The sequence below is a fragment of the Meles meles genome, chromosome 12 (genome assembly GCF_922984935.1).
Source record: "Meles meles chromosome 12, mMelMel3.1 paternal haplotype, whole genome shotgun sequence".
Lineage (NCBI taxonomy): Eukaryota > Metazoa > Chordata > Mammalia > Carnivora > Mustelidae > Meles > Meles meles.
In genome coordinates, this window is record NC_060077.1 from 4,837,224 (window position 1) to 4,860,519 (window position 23,296).

The window sequence follows — 23,296 nt, forward strand, 5'->3', positions numbered from 1 at the left end:
ATTCAAGAGTCAGATACTTAACTGACCGAACTACCCAGGTGCCTCCATAAGATATTTTAAAGGGGGAAAAGTAGAAAAATGTTCAGTATTCAGAACAATATTCAGGGTATGATTCCAATTCTGTTAAGAAAATAAGGGGGTATGAGGCACCTGGGTGGCTCAGTGGGTTAAAGCCTTTGCCTTCGGCTCAGGTCATGATCCCAGGGTCCTGGGATCGAGCTCCACATCGGGCTATCTGCTCAGCAGGGAGCCTGCTGCCCCCTCTCTTTCTGCCTGCCTCTCTGCCTACTTGTGATTTCTCTCTCTGTGTCAAACAAATAAATAAAACCTTTAAAAAAAAAAGAAAAAAAGGGGGTATACTTACATAGATTCATAAGGGGAAGGCATTAGGTCTAGAAGGAGGAAGGTCATACCTCAGACCTTTAAAGGGGCCTCTTTCTCAGAAAAATGAGTAATGGATGGGAAATGTCTTAAGTCTGCCATTTTCAAACAAATTCTTTGAGCCACATAGATATTTTGGAAATAACTGGGGTGTCTTGGTGGGGATGGGAGAGAGTTGGAGGGGCCCCAGGTCCCCCAGGCCTCCCAACTTCCTGCTTTGTATAGAAGTTACATTTTAACAAGTTTGTTTTACATTATTGGGGTTTCCATTAAAAAAAAAAAAGATTTCTGGTGCTTTAAAAAAAATAGTAAAGGTTATAAACCAGAGCACCAAGGGAAACTACAGTTGTCAGTTCATCTCAACCCCAAACATGGAATCAGTTGGAGTTACTAATCTATCAATAAGATGCACGATTTATAGTTCTGTTGCATTTGATGTTCGTTTGTCTGGGCTCTGGTGCAAGGGATGAATTAGAGCAGGGGGTAGGGTAAGGGTTTGGGAGGTGGGTGAAAAACACCCTTAGGAGGATGGAATTAATTAAGACTTGGGAAGAGAAGGAAGATTGAATTCAGATGGGGGGGTGGGCAGGGTGGTGAGAAAGAGGCCATTATCAGTTTATAGGGGTGGGAGTTGAGGGGGTTCCCACTTATGGGAGAAGGGGAACTATTTTTCATCACTCACCATGGGATTTTCACAGAGCAAATCTGATTCCCCAGGTTAGTGTCCCTTACCATTTAGCACCATTCTTGGAGGCCTCATGACTCTCCATAAAGAACAATGCAGGTCCCGCAACAGTGGCCTCAGGGCTTTTGCATGAACCCTCCCCTGAGAGGAGATGCACACCATTGGCTCTCACGAGCCCATATGACCTGTATGCCCTGGCTCTGAGCTCACCCCTGTCTGGATCCCACAGAGCACATCAGGGAACTCCTAAAGCAACCCACCCACCAAAAACAGCAAAAGGAGGGGAAGAACAGATAGGAGGCTCTCCCCCATGACATAGTCTGCTGCTAGTGTTGGCGGGTTGAAGGGCTGAGACCTACTTTGGATTCCAGCAGGTGATCACGGGCTTCATGGTGTGGTGGGTGTGGTCGATAGTCAGGGCCTCCAGAAGCCAGTGGAGGGCACAGAGCTGGCGGAAGAGGGGCTCCCTGCAAAGACAGAGGTGGGAGGATGGAGCACAGAGGGATCCTGTTGGAACTACGTCCTTCACAAGAATAGGCACAGAGACAGTTGCTCTGGCTTTCCAGTTAGAGAGCTGTTGCCATGTTCCAGGCATGGTATTTCCCCTTCCTCGTCTCATCGAGCCTTTGCAATGTGTCCATGAGGCATTCATGGGCCCATGTTATAGATGAGGCATGTGAGGCTCAGCGGAGTGAAGGAATGTGTGGCAGTTTGCTGACTTGGCAGGTGGCAGAACCGTGATTTGATGGGAGACGACCGTGTGTCGGTCATGGGGTGGGGGGATTTCTATGTGGGACAGGAGAAACAATGGAGGGGTCCCCCAGCTAGAGGTCTTGATTCAGGCAAAGTGAGTGGGTTGAGGGACATTTATATCCTATAGGTATCTGCCTGTTCATCTGATAAAAGTATAATAAATACACCAAGAGTGTCAAAGAGGGCTGGACATGCAAGGAAACTGGATTTATTATAATCTTCCTCCTCCCCCCAGATCAACAGATGGACCCATTGTTTTAAATTTATAGGTCCTTTGCCTGAAAATGTAGCTGGATTTTGAAGAAAACCACAATGAATGTATTATTTGAAAAGTAGCTGAAACACTGTATAAAAGCATATCTCACCTGTATTTTCTGATTTGGGGTGGCATCATGTATTACAGGGAACCAGGCATTGAGTAGGGCACCTTACACACTTTATTTAATTCTCCCAACAACCTGCAGGGGTATGAATCGTTGTCCACATTTTAAAGAAGAGGAAACTAAGGCTTGGAGAGATACCGTCACTTTGTAGTAGGTCACACAGCTTGTGGGTGACAGAGGCGGGATCTGAATGTCTCATTCAGTTCTCCCAACAACGCCATAGGAAGGGTACTGTTACTGTGCTCTCTTTGCAGGCCAGGGGCTTAGGTAAGGGAAATTGTTCAAGGTCACATTGCTAGGGCTTTTGGGGATCTGAAGCCCTGTCTGTTTAACCTCAGAGTCTGTACTTCCTTGGGTCCCAGCTCTGTCCAAGGTGCTGACGAAGCTGATGCAGTGGTCACCTGGGCCATGGGGTCAGGAGAGGGTTAATCTGCTGCCTGTACTTTTCCTGGAAACAAGGTCACCCACTCCCTGCGTGATCTCTCCTCTTACACTAATGGGTGAGGTGCCTCCATTATGAACCTGTGTAATTGCTCTTCTCTGAAGTTGATCTTGATCAATAATCCCCAGGGTTCCTGGGCCTGACGGGCAGAGGGGCAGGAAGGGATCCACCCTCTCTGCTTCCAGGAAGGCCTCACTCCAGAAGGTGGGGGCCAAGTATGGAGCTGACCCAGGGCTGTCCCAGTGAATCCCCTGAGAGGCATCCCTTTTTCTCAGCTTGAAGGGGAGCTTCCCCACTCCCCTATCCCTCACTCCCTCCAGGATGGCCATGCCCATGGGATCTTAGGAAAACCAGGGTCGTCAGCTCTCTTTCTTCTGCTCTGGAGCCCTTCCTTCCTCCTTTCTTTCCATACATTGTTTATGAACACCTACTATTCCCTCATTTCTAATTTAAAGGTACTGCAAGCCTCTCGCCCTTCCCGTTCTGGTCTGTCTTCCCCCTTAGCCCCACCTGGGTCCTTACAGGTGCATTTCAGCAGCCCTGAGCACTGGGCCATGTCCAGCGTTTCGCCCAGAGCAGCAGCTAGCTCTGCCATGTGCCTGGCACCCCATGTTCCCCTCACCATAACCCAGGACATTGCAAAAGTCCCTGGGACATGTCCCCTCTTCTGTTCACCATGGAGAGCCCCTGCCAGCCTGGGGTTTGGGTTGTGTGGGGTGGAGGCTGGGAGGAAGGGATGAGCAAAGGGTGTTAACTGGTGAGGTGGGGTTTGCTCGGTCATGGTGGGTGTGAGGATGTTAGCATGTGAGCATCAGATTCATTTTCTGCAGGTGACAGGCACAGGCATAAACCCGACTCTTACCCTCCCTTGCTAAAAATCTTCAAACTCTCTACACCATCTGTTTTGGGCTAAATTGTGTCCCCCTCAAAATTTGTATGTAGAAGTCCTGACCTCCCCCACCCCGAGACCTCAGAATGAGCCCATATTTGGAGATGGAGACTTTGATGTGTGATTGTATTAAAATGAGGCCCTAACTAGGGTCTGACTGGTGTTCCTATGAGAAGAGGAAATTAGGACACATAGAGAGACACCTGTGATGCACATGCTGGAAGGAAAGACCATTTGAGGACACAGGGAGAAGGAAGCCTCAGAAGAAACCAACCCTGCTGACAACCCCTGGACTTCCAGCCTCTAGAACGATGAGAAAATGAATTTCTACCATTGAAGCCTTTTGTCAGGGCAGCCTGTTAGGGCAGCCCTGGGAAACTAACACATGGTCCCCAGTGAGACTCCAATCCATCTCACCCACCTCGAGTCTCCGCATGGCCCCTCTTCTGTCATCTGCAGCCCAGGGAAGTTCTGCTCAGTTGCTTGGGCTCACCCCACTCTCACTTAGCTCCTCCCAGTTAAAATCCTAGCTTTGCCACCTACTAGCTATGTGCTCTTGGCGAAATTACTTCACTTTGTGAGCCTCACTTTCCTCACCTATAAAATGGCAGGAATTGTTAGATTGAGGGTGAGAAGAGGTCGTTGGGACTGTTCTCTGCTCTGATATATATTTCTCTTCCTCTTCCTTCTCTGCCTCTCCGCTCAGATGTCCCCTCCACCAGGAAGCCTTCCTTGATTTCTCCAGGTCTGGGTTACCCTCTCTTCCGGTGTCCTAAAGCATCCCATCTTTAGAGCGTATCTCTTTGCCCCTACATTCCCAGTCCCTGCTCTACTGTAACTATCTGTTTACTTGTCTCTCTAGCCTGCAAGCTGCAGAGTCTTGTCCACTGCAGATTACTGCTGGGCACAGAGTAGGCTCAATATATTGCTATCTCCTGAATGGAAGGTGGTGGCCGTGAACTGGTTCAAATCTGACATTTTCTGGAGCTGATAACTTGGGCAAAATTCTCATTTGCAGAAGCACTGAGATAATGAAGAGTAGTAACAACAACAACAACATAATAGCAAACACGTCCCACAGAGCATTTACACTGCGCCAGCAGACTCAATCAAGTGCTCTACGTATGTCGACTAAGGTCATCCCTGTGAGGAAAGTATTATTGGCATCCCCATTTTGCAGATCAGGAAACTGGGGCCATGTAACCTGTTCACATTCAAAACAGCCAGCAAATGGCAGGGCTTGAATCTTAGCCCAGGCAGTCTGGTTTCTGAATCTGGGCTTTATCTATGATATTGATGTTGTCTCTTATCACCAGGGAGAGCCCTCCCTTTTCACTAGAATAGGGTCTCGTCCAATGGGTCTGGACTTTAGTCTTCATTTACAAGAAGTGCCTCATGAAAACCTGTTATTTATATATAACAGCTTTATTCAGAACTGCCGAAACTTGGAAAGAGCCAAGATATCCTTCAGTAGTTGGAAGGATAAATAATCAGTGGTACATACACCCAGACAATAGAATATTCAGGACTGACAAGAAATGAGCTCTCGGGGTGCCTGGGTGGCTCAGTGGGTTAAAGCCTCTGCCTTCGGCTCAGGTCATGATCTCAAGGTCCTGGGATCGAGCCCCACATCGGGCTCTCTGCTCGGCAGGGAGCCTGCTTCCCCCCTCTCTCTGCCTGCCTCTCTGCCTGCTTGTGACCTCTGTCTGTCAAATAAATAAATAAAATCTTTAAAAAAATTAAAAAAAAAAAAAAGAAATGAGCTCTCAAGCCAGGAAAAGACATGGAGGGGAAATGCCTGTGGCTAAGCGAGAGAAGCCAACCCAAAAAGGCTACATCGTGTGTGATTCCAACCGTACGGCATTCTTGAAAGGACAAAACTATGGAGATGGTGGGAAGATCAGAGGTTGCTAAGGGTCGTGTGGGGAAGGAGGATGAACAGGTGGGGCACAGAGGGTTTTTAGGGCCGTGAGCACACTCTGTATGGCACTCTGATGGTGGATACGTGCTATTACACACCTGTCCAAACCAACAGGGTGCACAACCCCCGAGTGAGCCCCAACGTAAACTGTGCACTTCGGCTGATGACCTTGTCGGTGTAGGGTCGGGGATGCTGCTTAACGGGGGAGGCCGAGCACGGACAGGGCAGGGGTTATAATGAGAGTCTCTGTATCTCCGACACACTTTTGCTCTGAACCTAAGGCTGTTCTAAAAAAAAAAAAAAAAAGGTTTTAATGAAAAAAAAAAAAAAGTGCCTCAAACCTGACAATTGTTCATCTCATGTGCAGTAAAATAAGCTGGAGGGGGGAGAAAAAGGAAGAAAGAAAGTCCCTGGAGACCCGCGCGATGGAAATCAGTACTGTCTCATAATGACTGTATGTCAGGTCACAGCGCAGTGTTTTGGATTTTCCCGAATTAAAAGAGAAGGCATTTATTTTCTGAAGCGCGAGGCATAATAGATGAAAACACCGAAGGGGGGTGCACGGAGCCTGCTTCTGAAGTCCTCGCGCTCAGAACTCCAGGGGAGCACAGCTGAATAGCCCATTCTGTTGAAACTGCCATACCAGCCCGAATGCGAGTGGGTGGAGACATCCCTGAGAAGAAAGCGTTTTGCGCTTCTACAAAGAGAAATCGGAAAATGCTTACCGAGCCATTTCACGCACCCCATGCCAACTGCCGAGGGCAGTCCTGGACAGGGTGCCGGCATGGCTCCTGTGGTTCCCTGGCTTATGGGAAGGCTGTGCAGGGCAGCCCAGCCTCTCGGAGAGGAAAGGAGGAGCTCTTTCTCATTTCTAGAGACCATCCCGCCGGCATTTTTATAGATAAAGATCAAGGCTCCCTTGACATGATTGAATTGATCCCTATACAGTCAATCCAGAATATTCAGCCAGATTGGGGATCAGTTTCCTTGGAGTGGAAGGGACTGGCCGGGCTCTTATCCGTGTCGGCTGACGTGACAACTGAGGATTTGAGAACTGATCAGGCATGCCCTGCCCTGATGCCTTTTGGTAGACGGAATACAGTAATGTCCCTCCCTGTATCTGTACACTGCGCAATGTGACTTTGCGTCTTCCTCATCAAGAGCTGGAATCTTTTCCCCATTCCTTGTGTCTGGGCTGGCTTGATGCTTTGGCCAGTGGAATGCGGTGGAAGCAGCACTGTGTCCATTCTGAGCCTCAGCCTCAAGGGACTTTGGTGCTCAGGCTCCTGTTCTTGGAACCCATCCTGACTGCCCGGGCTAGGCTGCTGCATGATGAGAAACATGTGGCCCAGCCACTCTTGTCACCCTAGCAACCAGTCATCCGACAGACCTGTGAGTGATGCCAACCTAGATGGCCAGCCTCGTGCATACCCATCATATGGGCACACAGACATGCGCAAACCCAGCCAGGATTAGCCAAGCCAACCCCAACCAGCAGAACCACCCTGTTGACCTGTAGACTTGAGAGCAACAGAAAATGCTTATTGTTTTTAAGGAACTCCGTTTTGAGGTATTCGGTAATACAGCAACAAATGACTGATACACTCACCGAAGGCGGCCAAGGCCTTTTAACAGCCAAGGAGAAGAAAGGGCAGCGTTGCAAACTCTAGCCAGTAGGGGCTACTGTCTGTTTGCAAATTAAACTTTATTGGAACACAGCCGCATCCATTCATTGCAACTTTCATGCTGTAATGGCGAAGTTAAGTAATTGCGAGAGAGACCATCTGGTCTGCAAAGTCTAAGGTATTTACTGTCTGTCCCTTTAGGAGAAAGTCTGCTGACCCCTGGTCTAGGGGTTGATAGACACCAACAACCAACACTGTTGATCACCATCTTCATCATCGTCATCCTGGCCTATCTAACCTCGTTATAAAGATCTGATTTAGGAGTGAAGAGGTCAAAATTCCTGTTGTAAGAATTGGGGCAGATTCTGCCCCACTCTGGGCTTCAGTTTCCTTATCGGGTCTTGAAGGAGGATGAGTTAGAATCTCTCCAGTTACTTCCAGGGTTGATTTAAGCCTCAGCTTGTTCAGACCAAAGGAACCAAGGGTGGGGCCCAGGAATTTGCATTTTCCAGGCGTCATCCCCACTTCGGTCCTCGGAGGATCCACAGCAAGGGAAAGCTTAAGAACCACTGATCTACACCGTTTGCTTTCGGAAGGGTTGTCCACAGGAGAGACAGGCAGAAGGGCAAGTGTTTCCAAGGGACATGATGAGAAATTGCCAAACCTCTTTTTGCAAGGAGGTGTTTTAAGATCATCAAGTTCAAGTTGCCAGTTGGAAAGTCCCTGAACAAATGAGCTGGACTTCTCCATCAAGAGATCGAGAGATCGCTATCAAGAATTCAGTCATAAGGTCAATGGAAGGGGAGGAGCAGGAAAGTGGGGAGTGGACTTACCAAAAGCTGGAATATTAGGGAGGGATATCGAGGACAATGCATTGTTCTACTCTTCAATACATGAGACTTGGCTCTCCAAATATATCACAAGCTCCTCAGAGGCTCGTACTTTCTGTGTAGTGCCTGGTGATGAGTGTTTGGGCTGTGAAGTCAGACAGACTTGGCTGAAAACCCTAGCACAACACCACGCTGAGCTCTGTGACCTTGGGCAGAGGAGCACACCTCTCTGATTGCTGCTTTTTCATCTGCAAGGAGGGTAATAATACACCTATATAACAGGGCTGCCGAGAGAACCGAATGAGATATGCCTACAGAGAAGTCAGTAATGCCAGTATTACTGTGCACCCCTTAGGGACCTAATAAATATTTGACAGACAAGCAGACAGAGAAGTCTACAATCCATTGTACCATTTTCATTGCCCTAAGGCCATGTGTCTTAACATGGCTGGGGGCGGGGGAGACACGGGGGGGGGGGGAGGGTGGGCATGATTTTGCCCCCACTCCCAGGTGGGCCATTTGTCAACATCCAGAGACATTTTTGGTTGTTACAACTCACAGGTGGGGAGCCACTGGCTTCTAGTAGGTCAAGGCCAGGGATGCTTCCAAATACCTTACAGTACATGGGACAGTCCTTTATGACAAAAAAATTTATTCCTCCCTACATGTCAGTAGTGTCGAGGTTGAGAAACCCTGCCCTAAAGTCAAAAGCTTCTGTCTTTGCACCCGAAATCTTCCAATTGAACAGGCTAATGAGCACAAAAGAAAGCACTGGGTTTGGAATTCTTTGGAATAGACCCAAGGGGAACAAGATGCCCAGGTTTTTAGAAAGCTGGAGTGTTCTTTGTAGATGGTTGATTAGCCCCTGGTACACCATGCAATGATGAGTTCATGCCTCGGGTCAGGAGACAGCAGGGGCTTCTCTGGGAAATAGAGCTCCTTGAGTTTTGGGGAAAACATGTCCCCTGAGCCCAGGCTGACACATTGTAGCACGCGCTCAGGGAGGGCTGCAGACGGATTTTATCAGGCTTTGCAAACTATTTGACAGTAGAGCGTCTGGCTTGGGAAGGAACGGAATGACTCAGTCCCAGCTGATTTGCCACTCAGCTCTAAAGCACGGTGTCTGCTTTTCTGTTATTTTTGTACGCCAAATGGCGTTGCCAGCTCCAGGCTCCATGTCCCTTTCAGGAGGACATGGGAACAGCTCACCAGTTTCCCAGTGCCTCGTTAGCTCCTTGAGTCATTTCACCTTGGCTTCCGTTGATAAGCTAGCGAGGCAGACGAGCCAGAGGAGGGACTACTTACACGTGAGCCTCGGGCAGTGAGGGCAGGATGATACAGCTGTGCACGGGGATGAAGGGGCGAATGACTCCAGCTCCCGTCTTCTTAACCTTCTCGTCATCGTATGTGCTGGTGTTGGAGGAGAAGCAGAAAGAGAAAAACAGAGTGAGCAAAGAGCAGCAGGTTTTTTTTTTTTAATTTTATTTATTTATCTGAGAGAGAGCACACGAGGCAGGGGAGGAGCAGAGGGAGAAGGAGAAGCAGGCGTCCCGCTGAGCAGGGAGCCCGATGCTGTGGGTCTCAATCCCAGAACCCTGGGATCATGACCTGAGCCGAAGGCAGACGCTTCACTGACTGAGCCACCCAGGAGCCCCGAGGAGCGGCCGTTTCAAATACCTTCTTCTCTTGCCAGGGTTTATTTGGCAGATATGATTGGGCACCTACACTGTGCCGGGCAATGATTCCAGCTCAAGGGATGAGGCTTCTAGATGCAGCCAGTGAGCAGATCATATGAAAACCCTGCTAGCGGAGGAGAAGAGAATTAACAAGATAAGTGGGGAAATGCTGTGGTATGCCAATAAAGATTAGGGGTGGGGTATGTTTTCTGAAAAGGCCAGGTAAGTATTTATGACTTTGTCGGACATGCGGTCCAGGTCAAAACTACTTAGTAGAGTGAAGGCAGCCATCGGCCTATGGAGACAGTATGTAAATGTCAGTGTTTCAGTAAAACTTTATTTATAAAACCAGTCTAGGCGTTGGATGTGGCCCATGGGCTGGAGTTTGCTAACCCTGCTGTACTAAATAGTGAGACATGCTCTGGGGAATAAAAAACAGAGAATTCAGAAGGGCCGGGAGGGGTGGGAGTTGCAATTTTAAATAGGGTGATGAAGGGAGGTGTCACTGAGAAGGTGACATTTGATAAAAATTATGCAGCTCATAAAGGAGTGAGGCATTCAGATGTCTTGGGGCAGTGCATTCTGGATAGCGTGAACAGCAGGTGCAAATGTCCCGAGGTGGGGCTGTGTTTCAGAGACAATAGGGAGATGATGGCGAGGAGGAGAGAGAGAGAACAGGGCCTTGCAGATCACTGCGGGGACTTGGGCCTTTTCTCTAAATGAGAGTAAAGGATTTTGGACTGAGAGAAGACACGTCTGACTTGCATTCAGAAAGGATCCTTCTCACCGCTGTTTTGTAAATGGTCTATGGTGGGGGAGGAGGGCAAGGACAGAGGCACGGAGACCTGTTAGGGGCATTGTAATAATTCCAGCCTGAGAGAGGAAGGTGGCTTCAGCTTGGCCATGGGGTCCTGGCCATGGAGACAGTGAAAAGTAGCAATGAAGGTATGAGACACAGGCAAGGAACTGCCTGGAGTTTGTGGCTCCTGTTTCTGGTCTTTTCCTTAAAGAGGCTTCATCCAACTCTACAGACTGCTGACTCATTGGTTGGTCGAATCAGCCTGAAGTGTGGGGATCTCAAACTTTAGAAGCAGATATGAGCGTGCCCCCAAAGTTCAGCCATAACCAGTCGTGCCCCCACAGCCACCAGGCAGGCTGCTGTGGGAAACCAGAACCCCATGCTCTGCCCCATAGAGAATATGGAGACTATGGAAGCTTCCTGTCAAGCCAGACACCATCTGGGAAAGGGAAAGAGAGGGCTTGCTTAGAGAAGGGAGACATAGCCCACACAGGCAGTTCATCTTTGAAACCACTGGTGATTTGCCCAAAAAGACTGTTAGAAAATGAAACAGAATAAGTTACATTTAATACCATATTAAAACGTTTTTTTTTTTTTCTCCACCACCATGGAGCAAGTCCTTTCAGTTATAGAAAATAGTTTTCTTTTTTTAATTATTTCTAGCAGGCCTGAGTCATAGGGTGTATAGATATTTTTTTGCCCATGACCAAATCTAGGCCATGCACACATTTTAAGAAGCCTACTATGTGTATAATGGAATCAACTGTATTTTAAAACTGTGAGATCTCACATAAAAATGGAGACGTTTTGGTTCTGAAAACTTAAAAACTGTTGCCCCTCTGGGCCTGTGTTCTGGCTGGCTACAGTCAGGTGGGGCCCACAATCAAGGTCACTGCCCACTTTACACGTGGCTTGGGCTTCTCAGAGGGTTGCCGGAGACTCATGCACATCTGGCTTCTCACTCCTCATTAGCCTTCTTATTTCCTGCTACGTGCGAATTCCCTTTGGGCCTTTTACTTTCTGAGCCTCAATCTAAGTACCTTCATTGACTGAATCACTGATGGGTTCCTTGCTTCATTCATTTCCACCTAGATTTATTGAATATCTCTGGATGGCTGGAGGCCGTGGACACAGCAATGAATGAGACAGACCCAGCCTCTCCCCTCCGAAGCTTAGAGTCTAGGGGCAGAAACGGGTATAACGAAACATGCAGTGGCAATGAGGCTGAACAGAAGAGTGTATGGTTCTTTGATAGCTCAAAATAGGGAGTTTGGCTGAAAAGGATCCAGGTAATACTTCTTGGAGGAGGTCGTGGCCATTTAGAACCACAAACCCCATGTTCTTTGACTCTCTTCCAAGGGAGAGATGGCCCTATGTACCCTTCCCCTGGAATCTTGGTTTTGTGAGTGGCTGAGTTATTAGAACGTGTCTGTCAAAAGAAATTGGCGTGATGCCCATTTTGGGGCCTAGGCTCCACGGACTGGCAGCTTCTCCTTCTCGTTTCTCGGGATGCTCACTGTTAGCGCCCAGCCATGGGCATGCTGTGAGGAAGCTGGCAGCCTGAAACTCGTAGGGAGAAGCACCACGGCTGCTGGGTCTCAGCCCTAGCCGAGCTCACGAGCTGACAGCCAGCTCCGAGTGACCACCCAGGGGACGCACCGTGTTGGAAATGGACCCTTTGAGCTACCCCAGCTAGTGGTGCTGGAGACAGTCCTTGCCCATTCGCCCAGCTCAAGCTGCAGAGTTGTGAGTGAAATAAAGGTTTGTTGCTTTCGGAGTGGTTGTTCACATCAGCAGAAACTGGAACAAACAGTGAGCTAAAATCTGAAGGTCGAATGGGAATTAAGTAAGTGCATGGGATGGGGGAAAGGCCTCCAGTGTGTGGGGGGGGGGGCATATCATGAGTGCAGAAGTAGGTGAAGTGTGTGTGGCTGGGGCGGGGGGAGAAAGAGAGGACAAGCCCATCTAGACTCTTGTGGCCCCTGCTCAGACTTTGGTCTTTATCCTTTTAGGAATGGCAGCCAAAAACCCCATTTCAGGTTTAAAGAAACTTCTGTCTTGAGAAGATCACTCTGGTTTTGTGCAGGGAATGAGGCCGAGGTGGGACAGAGGAGGTGGCATGGGGACACACATTAGGAATTTACCTTCCCCCTGAGAATTCGAGGACGATCCTGGGGTCACAGAGTTAACTGAAAAACAGGACCAGCATCTAGGTCCCCTGATTTCCATTTCCATGCGAGCTTTATTCAGCCCTAGAACTGAGGAGCCAGAAGCAAATACATGGGCTTGCCCCTGTGGGGCAACTGTGTCCCCGGTGGTTTAGACTGCATAGACATTAACCCAGCTGTTCCAGTCCTTAAGCTCTGGTTTTCTGTCTTCCTTCAACCAGGATAACAAGAAAAATTCCACCCTTGTTTTTTCCCCCCACCTTTTCAACTAAATCTGCAGCTGAAAAACGAGGTCATTGAGCACGGTGGGAAAGACTGCTAGCAGGCAGAAATCTTTCGGGACATGCTTGATTTTCTTTTTCCCTTTGCCTACTTTGTCAGACTTAAAACTTCTGTCTGAAAGAACTTATCCTATGGTCTTAGATCTGCGGGGTGGGGGTTGGGGTGGGGGTCAGCGTGGGCGGGTGGGAGAGTGGAGTAATCCCTCTCGCTTTTATAATGCACAAGATCAAATACCTTGTTAAAAAAGTATTATAAATGAACACTTGTCTTTCTGATACTTCTGTGACTGGAATTATGTTTGTAGCACGCGGCTCTTAGATGACAGATGCTTTCGGGCCTGCCTGGAAATGAAGATTTTTAGCCATAAATCTGAGGATTTTGGGTAATTGAGGCCCAGAGAGATCAAATTCACCTTATTGCATAATAATAGCTACTAGCTACTGAGGGCTTCTTGTCTGGTATGCCAGGCTCTGCGCTAAGCACTGTTTCCTTGGATCCTCATAACAAACCTGGGAGTTTGGTACCATGCATCTGGGTGAAGGAGGCTCAGAGAGATGCAGTGACTGGCCCAGAGTTAAACAGCTGTATGGGAGAAGTCCAGACCCCAGCCCAACTTACCCACTGCTGGTTCTGGTATGGAAAATCCCCCATTGCTATTTTTTTTAAAAGATTTTATTTATTTATTTGACAGAGAGAGATCACAAAGAGGCAGAGAGGCAGGCAGAGAGAGAGGAGGAAGCAGGCTCCCTGCAGAGCAGAGAGCCGGAGGTGGGACTCGATCCCAGGATGCTGAGATCATGACGTGAGCCGAAAACTGAGCCACCCATTGCTATTTTTTAACCCTTGCTTCTCCACCTGCATTTGATGGCTACACGGCAGTCGTGGCCTCCCCTTTTATTTTAACAGCCACACTTGTGCTGCTCCTAGAATCCACCAGGTAAGACACAAGGAGACCAGAACAATCTCATGCATATTTAAGCTTATTAAACTTTAAATAAACCGTGTCTCACGCTCTGAAACATGGATGGAAGAAGAGAGAATCGTGTTCTATGACCGTGGATTAAAACCCCATTCAAACAAGGGAGACGTGGCAACAGAAGTCTTGAGAAAGTTGCAGGAGACTTTAACAGAGGCCTGTCCCCCTTCCCCAGCGCCTGTTCGTTTGCCTGTAGCCTGAGTGCAGCTCCTGCAAGAAAGAACCCCGAGTTCATTCCTTCTCCTTATGTCATGGAAAGCCTGCCAGCTGGCTACTTGTCAGTAGGAGCCCCCAAAATTAATGATGGGCTGTATGGTGACTAATATAACATAAGGGAAAAAAAAAAAAAAGGATCCTGGGCTCTAAGCACCATCGGGCTCGGGGAAAGCAGACTTTGCACTAAGCTCTTGGAACCCTCATGGAAAAAATAGGAACTGCCTTCTTCATTGAGTGGCTGGCCTTCTCTCTATCATGTGCCTCTATCCCATGAGCAGGCATTATTGGTGGCCCATTTAGTGGATGGATGCTGGTGGCTCAGGTCATCACTTGCCTGCTTTCTTTTCACTCTGAAAATCACGTTTCCGAAAGATGACACCATCAACGCCCTCCACTTTCAGCTCTGGCCTTCCTAACCAGAAATGCTGGCCACAGAAACTTCTGCTGGGCTGATACTGATGGGTCTAGCCACATCTCTTTCTTTCTTTTTTTCTTTTTTTTTTTAAAGGTTTTATTTACTTATTTGACAGACAGAGATCACAAGTACGCAGAGAGGCGGGCAGAGAGAGAGAGGAAGAAGCAGGCTCCCCGCTGAGCAGAGACCCTGATGCGGGGCTCGATCCCAGGACCCTGAGATCATGACCTGAGCTGAAGGCAGAGGCTTAACCCTCTGAGCCACCCAGGCACCCCACCCCATCTCTTTCTATTCGGCATTAAAGATCCTGCTCAAAAGTTACACTTCTGGGGTGTCTATCCAGACTCTCTTTTTGCCCCCTAACCTTGAGGGGATGGGCATTAGTGAGATCATAGAAATGGTACCTATGTTCTCTGCCCTCTGGCTTCCGGCGTAGAGCTCCCAGAGAACCTGTCTTAGACTCTGGTTCTTGGCACAGAACTCCTTAACCCTTCGGAATTTCCTGCGTGGTAGGAATGCCTTGTGCGACCATCAACTCAGTGTGGTTCCAGAACATTTTCATCACCCCCAAGGAGGCCCCCTCCCCATTAAGCAGTCACTCCCCACTCCCTCACTCCCTCGACCCCTGGCAACCACCAATCTGCTTTCTGTCTGGGATAAACCTCAAAAACATTCTGGTAAGTGAAGGTAGCCATATGCAGAAAGGTCACGTGTTGTAGGATCTCACTGATAGGACCCTTGTTTTAAGCAGCATATGTAGGGGGCGCCTGGGTGGCATATCCCATTAAGCACCCGACTCTTCGTTTCAGCTCAGGTCACAATCTCAGGATCCTGGGATTGAGCCCCACATCGGGCTCCACACTCAGAATGGGTCTGCTTGAGAGTCTCTCTCTCTCCCTCTGCCCCTCCTCATGCTCTCTCTCTCTCTCTCTCTCAAGTACATGTATAAATCTTTAAAAAAAAAAGGAAAAAAGCACATATTGATACTTCTCTAAGTTAACACTGTGAAGAACAGAATTTGGGACATATTGCGGAGGAAAGGGGTTGTCTGCTGTGGATTCCTTTCCTCTTTAGCTGGCAGCCTGGCAGTGTGGGTCCTGGAAGCCCTAGCAGAGTGGCTCTCAACCTTGGCTCCACACGGAAGTCACTGTGGCAACTTTCAAACATACTCTGTCCAGGCAACACCCCCAGAGAGTCTGATGTAGTTGGTCTGGGAAGCACCCTGGGCATCGGTATTTTGTATTATCTAGTTGTATCCGTGGGATGAAGTGAGCTTTGGGTCCTCTTTACGCTGCCATCTTTCCCTGGGCATTGGTATTTAAAAAAATCTGCCCAGGTGATTCTAACATGTAGCCAGGGTGGAGACCGTGGCTGTAACAGGACAATGGCTATGGGGGCAGACCATTTCCACCATCCTTCCCTCTCCGCCTGCCTCAGTACCTCCTTTCCATCCCAGATTCAGGCCTTATTGAAGTCCAAGTATCCTAGGAGTCTGCCCATGCGGAATGGCATAGCCTAGGAATTTTGGTGTCACTCGGGGACTCAGGGATGCTTTTTATTTTATTTTAAGATTTTATTTATTTATCTGACAGATCACAAGGAGGCAGAGAGGCAGGCAGAGAGAGAGAGAGAGAGAGAGGGAAGCAGGCTCCCCGCTGAGCAGAGAGCCCGATGCGGGGCTCGATCCCAGGACTCTGAGATCATGACCTGAGCAGAAGACAGAGACTAACCCACGGAGCCACCCAGGCACCCCTTAGGGATGCTTTTTAATTTATGACCTTAGTAACAGGGGAATTATGTGAGCATTTCTAAACGTCATTCCTAATCTCAAAAAGGGAGTGGGTAATAATAGTACCTATCTAAGGTATATTTTGAAATTTATTTTTTTTAATGTTTTATTTATTTATTTGAAAGACAGATTTCAAGTAGGCGGAGAGGCAGACAGAGAGAAGGGGTGAAGCAGGCTCCCCGCCGAACAGAGAGCCCAATGCGGGGCTCAATCCCAAGATCCTGGGATCATGACCTGAGCCAAAGGCAGAGCCATTAATTCACTGAGCCACCCCGGCGCCCCATATTTTGAAATTTAGATGAAAAGTTGTGCATAAAGCAGAGATTAGACACTCATTATAACTATTGTTGTGGTTGTTACTGTCATCATCCCCATTGCTGTTGTTACGTGGACATTTCATAATGGACCCGTCCCTTGATGGTCCTCTCCCAACCAGAGGACAGACCTTTACAGAAAAAGGGGGGCTACTTTAGTCAACAAACCAACAACCATTTCTTGTGCACCTGCTTTGGCTGGACACTGAGCTAGGATTTGAGGGTGCAGCTGAAGGTCTAGAATAGAGATCCTAATGTGGGTTAAAGTAAACGAGCACACAAACACGTTACAGGAACCCCGAATCTGAGTAGGTTTTGGAGGGGGTTGATCTGGAGTCCAGGAAATATCAGGAGAGGGCGCCATTCACCTTGGGCTTTTAATAAGGAGAACTTTTTAGTCAGAAGAGGATGTGGGAAAGGCTGTTATGGAAGGCCCAAGGAACAGCATGAGGAGAGGCCTAGGGCGAGGGGCAGGCCCTGTAGAGGGAGGGAAAGAGGCACATTTGGGAAGCAGCATGAGTTCTTGGATAGCTCTTGACATGAGACAAGAGAACAGACATCTGTAGTAGAAGATACCCCACGGAGTCCCGGGAGGTGAGGCTGAGAGGTAGGTCGGAGCAGACTAAAAGCAATGGCCAGACGCCAGCCTGAGAGGGGGCTTCCGGTCAGAGACAACCACCATCTCCCGGCCCAGGCAGGCGGCGTTCACTCAGCACAGCCCTTCCCCAGACTGTTGGCGCTGCGGCTGCCGCAACTACTTACGTCAGAAGAATCTCGCCGTAATGGATGTCTGACATCTTTTTGGCTGGCTGGAATTTGTGTCTTTCTTCCTCTTTGCGTCTCTGAAGCTGCTGTTGCTTCTTTCTCAAGGCGCTCTCCTCTCGCAGCACGCTGAAGTACCCGCGGCCTATCTTCGCCGACTGGATCAACATGCTGGAGGAGGGCGGGAGGGACGGGGGGAGAGAGCAACAAAGTTGAGCTGACCGTGAAGACAGTGCTATATATATATTTTTAAAATTTTTATTTATTTGTTAGAGAGATGGAGAGAGAGCACAAGGAGGCAGAGCAGCAGGCAGAGGGAGAGGGAGAAGCAGGCTCTCTGCTGCCCAATGCGAGGCTCGATCCTAGGACCCTGGGATCATGACCTGAGTCGAAGACAGATGCTTAACCGACTGAGCCATCCAGGCGCCCCAAAGACAGTGCTATATTGTCCTGGGACTGATCGTCTCTGAAGGGCACCCTCATACCTGCAGGGCAGGAACCTTCTTGCCTTTGGAATTCCAGAGTCAGAAGGACCTCTCTGGTCTCAGTTCCTTCTTCAGTCCATTATTCAACAAATATTTATTGAGCAACTGTTATGTGCCAGGCACTCTGTTAGGTGCTATGAAATGAGCATAGTAATCCACACCCTGCAGGATGAGACACCTTTATGTTTGGAAAGGTGCTCATCCATGATAATCGGTGGCAGATCAGTCCTCCAGGGCCTGGGCTTCTGGCCAAGGCTGTTCTCTCAGATTCACCTAAATGCTCACATTTGCTTCACACGCTTCACAAGGGCTGCAAGGTGGAGGCAGTAAGTATAGGTGTTTGCTCTGTCATGTGACATACGTTGAGACTTCGTGACCCCACCACCGTTTCCTAATCAGACGTCCTGATACTGGCTTGATGCCAAGACATTCTGTGCCTGACTGGTCTACACACCTCCCCCATTTTGCCATTTGTCACCTTGGGGTTGGACTTTGACAGCACTCTGGTGGAGAAGGAGTGAACCCATCTCTCTGTCTGTCCTGACTCTCTGGGAAGTTGTTAGGCACCGTGTTGAACCCCCACCATGTTTCCCCAGCCGTGAGTATTGGTTCCGAGATTTACTTTTATTCTCAAAACTCCTCTTGAGCAACCAGTGTGTGCTGGGGACGGTGCTCACCACTGGGGACACAGTGATGGACAGAATGCTGTTCTAAGAGTAAACCAGTGATGATGAAGAATGATGGGAATGGGAAGGACTCTGAGCTTTGTAAGAAGAGAGCACCTAATTCAGACTAGGGGGTGGTTGGAGACATCTTCCTGCATGAAGTGAGACCTCCCTTCCTTTGTTCTGAGTAACCTCTTTCTGTGTCCTTGTCTTTCTCTTGTGTTCAGCTTTGGAGGGGAATGTTCTCAGCAAGCTCTCTTGGTTAGATTGTGATAGGATTAATTAATCCTTGTTCATTTTCTAGGAAGAGTTAAGGTGTTACATTTGCATGGCAGTAGATTCTCATAATGTCCATTGGGGGAAATATGCTGGGAGGCAGGGGGTGGAGCTTTCCCAGTATTTTTCCAAATTGCATCACACAGTGATAACTTTTCATTCATTTATTTCTCGGGCAGACATTGCCTGAGAACCGGCTAGTCCAGGTGCTGTGAGGAGACTGAAGTTACACAAAGCAAGAAGATAAGGCATCTGCAGCCAGAGAGTTCACAGTATCACAGAGGAAGTACACCCACGAGCATACACTCTGAGCACAATGTAGAAAGAGCTACAGGGACCTAGAGAAATCTAAGAGGGCTTCCTGGGGGAGGTGACATTTGGAATAAGTAGGGCTTTACCAGTAGGAAAACACGTGGGAAATGGCATATAAGTGGATGGAATAGCAGTTAGTTATAAATGCGAAGAGGTGTATTATCGACTAAATGTTTGTGTCCCCTTGAAATTTATGTGTTGAAACCCTACCCCCAATGTGATGGTATCAGAAGGTAAGGTTTTTGGGGAGGTGGTTAGGATTAGATGAGGTCATAAGGGTGGAGCCCTCATGAAAGGGATTAGTACCCTTAAAAGGGTCATGGGAAAGCTTCCTTCCTTTCTCTGCTGCCCACCATGTGAGGATACAACAAGATTCCGGCAGTCTACAGCCCGGAAGAGGGTTCTCACCAGAACCTGCCCCTGCTGGTACTTTGATCCAGACTGCCAGTGTCCAGAACGTGGAGATAAGTTTTTGTCATTTGCAAGCCACACAGTCTATGGTACTTCATTAAGCAGCTGGAACTGACTAGGACGGCTGAATCCAAAGATGGTCTGTTTAGGAAACTACAAGTGTCTTTAAAAAGCTGAAGCACAGAAGGAATACAGGAGAGTGGCCAGAGCGAAAGCTGGCAACTGGCCGGGAGCAGGTGGTACAGGGCTTTGGGGTCTGGATTGAAGCGAGCCCTGATCTGGGAGTTGCTAGAAATAGAACTTCTAGAAATGTTCCAGGAATCTGCAAATGTTTGAGTTTTCATGAACAGTTTTTCAAGCTAATGACAGTACAAAACCACAAAACATCCTGTTGGATACCAGATTGGTTCATTTTGTATAAGCTTTTCCTGCCATTTCTGTTGTGTTGACCAATTCTGCAAAGCACATTTTTTTCCGCATCTTAACATGTGTAAGACGAGAGTGTGTCTTATTGTAATGTGTTTGTCATCATCTACACACTCTAACTTTGTTGTGACTCTGGACAGCCTGACCACACAATAGCCTCCCTTGATGTTTTAGGCCACAAAACCACTGGATCATGAGTTGGGGTCTGAAATGTACATTTTTTAAAAACATACTCTTATAAAATCAAGATAGTGACAGTATGAAAGTTTGCAGACCGGGGATCAGCAGCTAGGAAGAAAATCTGGCAACAATAGCAAAGCATCCTTTTTTTTTTTTTTTTTTAAGGATTTTATTTATTTATTTGAGAGAGAGAGAGATCACAAGTAAGCAGAGAGGCAGGTGAGGTGGGGGCGGGGGGAGGGAAGCAGGCTCCCTGCCGAGTGGAGAGCCCGATGCAGGGCTCGATCCCAGGACCCTGAGATCATGACCTGAGCCAAAGACAGAGGCTTAACCCACTGAGCCACCCAGGCACCCCACAAAGCATCCTTTTAAGATATGTTACATACACCATTGTTGACTCTAATGAAAACATGAGATTCAGAAGAGCTGGACTTTAAGTATGAAAAAATTTGTAGAATCTCTTAAGTGGGGTGCCTCAGTGGCTCAGTTTGTTAAGCGACTGCCTCCGGCTCGGGTCATGATCCTGGAGTCCCTGAATCGAGTCCCACATCAGGCTCCCTGCTCAGCGGGGAGTCTGTTTCTCTCTCTGACCTTCTCCCCTCTCATGCTCTCTCTCTGTCTCTGTCAGATAAATAAAAATCTTAAAAAAAAAAAGACTCTCTTAAGCAATGTATTTCTCTTATATTTTCCCTTTTATGCAGAGAGTGATATATTAAAAAATTGTCTAGGAGAGTGAAGAGAGCTTTTAAAAATTGTGACATAATTTTTTTATGAAATAGGAGTTCTAAAGGGATAAGAAAGCATTGTTTTAATTTAATTGGCAGTATTTTTTATCTTGTTTTAAGTGATGTGTCTTAGCTTCAATGGCAGCCTATGGTATTTGAGTTTTTTACAAATATGTCACTGGCAGGTGACATCAGTCATCTTTTTCTACACTTAGACCCTGCTTCTCAGCCTATGTCAAATTTTCTGAATGTCTACACTACGTGTCACATGTCCAACCCAGCCAGCCAGTTGCAGGCAAGGATCACATATTATCCCAGTTCATATTCTTGTTACAGCAAAATAATCTCTCAGTTTCCTCTCGGACAAAATTGTGCAAAAATAAATGAATGTGTAACCTAGGGTAACCCAGTGAAACTGTGTTACAGATAACTTTGGCCCTTAATTGTCAGTTCTAGGTGCTTTTGCCTGGCTTTTATTTTTAGGTTTAAGAATGCGAGCCGTTGATATGATGTGGAATTCGTGTTTGGAACAACAGTGCGCTTCTATTTTGCTTTCAAGCGTCTGAATCCACTAATCAAAAGAGTGTCCTGAGGTTGCAGGATAACCTGATAAAAAAGAAAACTGTTTCCATTGGTAACCTCTTAATTTCACAAATGACAGTTTTCTTGCTGTAGCACAAACAAAGCAATCGCAGAGCCAACCTGGGGGCTGGGGCTGATGTGACAGCAACCTTTGTGTGTTACTTTACTGAGGCCCCTTGCTCAAAATCTGGTTCTGAGTTTGAAACAGACACCACAGATGCACTAAAAAGGTGTGAAGCAACTTTGTACTCACATAATGAGGCTTTCTGGGCAGAGCAGGGAGGCTCCCAAGCAGGTCTGAAATCAGCCTGCGAGAGCAGAGAGGGGTGACTGCCTTAGGGTTTTATCGTGGTCAGGGAGTGGGGTTGGGGTGTCCCTTGTCTGTGGCTTGAGCTTCCCTCCAGCACCAAAAGCAGCAGCAGCTGGACCTTCTTGTTAGCTTGCCCCGGGGTGGACAGAAGGGGAAGAGGCAGTGGCGGGGAGCTTGAAGGCTGTCGGGAGTCATACATCAAGAATGGAGTTAGAGAATGATCGAGTTTCATTCTTCTACATATCGCTGTCCAGTTTTCCCAGCACCATTTATTGAAGAGACTGTCTTTTTCCCACTGTATATTTTTTCCTGTTTTGTCGAAGATTATTTGACCATAGTATTGAGGGTCCATATCTGGGCTCTCTGCTCTGTTCCACTGGTCTATGTGTCTGTTTTTATGCCAGTACCACGCTGTCTTGGTGATCACAGCTTTGTAGTAACGCTTGAACTCAGGTAACGCGATGCCGCCAGTTTTGTTTTTGTTTTTCAACATTTCCTTAGGAATTCAGGGTCTCTTCTGATTCCATACAAATTTTAGGATTATTTGCTCCAGCTCTTTGAAAAAAACGGTGGAATTTTGATCGGAATGGCATTAAAAGTATAGATTGCCCTAGGCAGTATAGACATTTTAACAATGTTTATTCTTCTGATCCAAGAGCATGGAACGGTCTTCCATCTTTTTGTATCTTCTTCAATTTCTTTCATGAGTGTTCTGTAGTTCCTCGAGTACAGATCCTTTACCTCTTTGGTTAGGTTTATTCCCAGGTATCTTATGGTTCTTGCTGCAATAGTAAATGGAATCGATTCTCTAATTTCCCTTTCTGTATTTTCATTGTTAGTGTATAAGAAAGCCACTGATTTCTGTATATTGACTTTGTATCCTGCCACGTTACTGAATTGCTGTATGAGTTCTAGTAGTTTGGGGGTGGAGTCTTTGGGGTTTTCCATATAAAGAATCATGTCATCTGTGAAGAGAGAGAGTTTGACTTCTTCCTTGCCAATTTGGATACCTTTTATTTCTCTTTGTTGTGTGATTGCCATTGCTAGGACTTCTAATACTATGTTGAACAAGAGTGGTGAGAGTGGGCATCCTTGTCGTGTTCCTGATCTCAACGGGAAGGCTGCAAGCTTTTTCCCATTGAGGATGATATTTGCTGTGGGTCTTTCATAGATAGATTTTATGAAGTTCACGAATGTTCCCTCTATCCCTATACTTTGAACGTTTTAATCAGGAACGGATGCTGGATTTTGTCAAATGCTTTTTCTGCATCAATTGAGAGGACCATGTGGTTCTTCTCTCTTCTCTTATTGATTTGTTCTATCACATTGATTGATTTGCAAATGTTGAACCATCCTTGTAACCCAGGGATGAATCGCACCTGGTCATGGTGGATAATCTTTTGAATGTGCTGCTGGATCCTGTTTGCTAGGATCTTGTTGAGAATCTTTGCATCTATATTCATCAGGGATATTGGTCTGAAATTCTCCTTTTTGGTAGGGTCTTTGACTGGTTTGGGGATCAGGGTAATGCTGGCTTCATAAAGAGAGTCTGGGAGTTTTCCTTCTGCTTCAATTTTTTGGAACAGCTTCAGGAGAATTGGTGTTATTTCTTCTTTGA

At 47.5% G+C, this 23,296-nt stretch overlaps 1 protein-coding gene across 1 annotated transcript in view; it reads right to left on the reverse strand.

The window, feature by feature from the left end:
- Positions 1 to 23,296, reverse strand: part of CCDC60 (coiled-coil domain containing 60) — a 163,161-nt gene that overhangs the window by 35,533 nt on the left and 104,332 nt on the right. The window contains exons 3-5 of the mRNA XM_046026024.1: positions 17,307 to 17,477; positions 9,215 to 9,319; positions 1,426 to 1,533 (exon numbers count right to left, since the gene is read on the reverse strand). Of these exons, the coding sequence (XP_045881980.1) occupies positions 1,426 to 1,533; positions 9,215 to 9,319; positions 17,307 to 17,477 (384 nt within the window). The remainder of the gene's footprint in view (positions 1 to 1,425; positions 1,534 to 9,214; positions 9,320 to 17,306; positions 17,478 to 23,296) is intronic.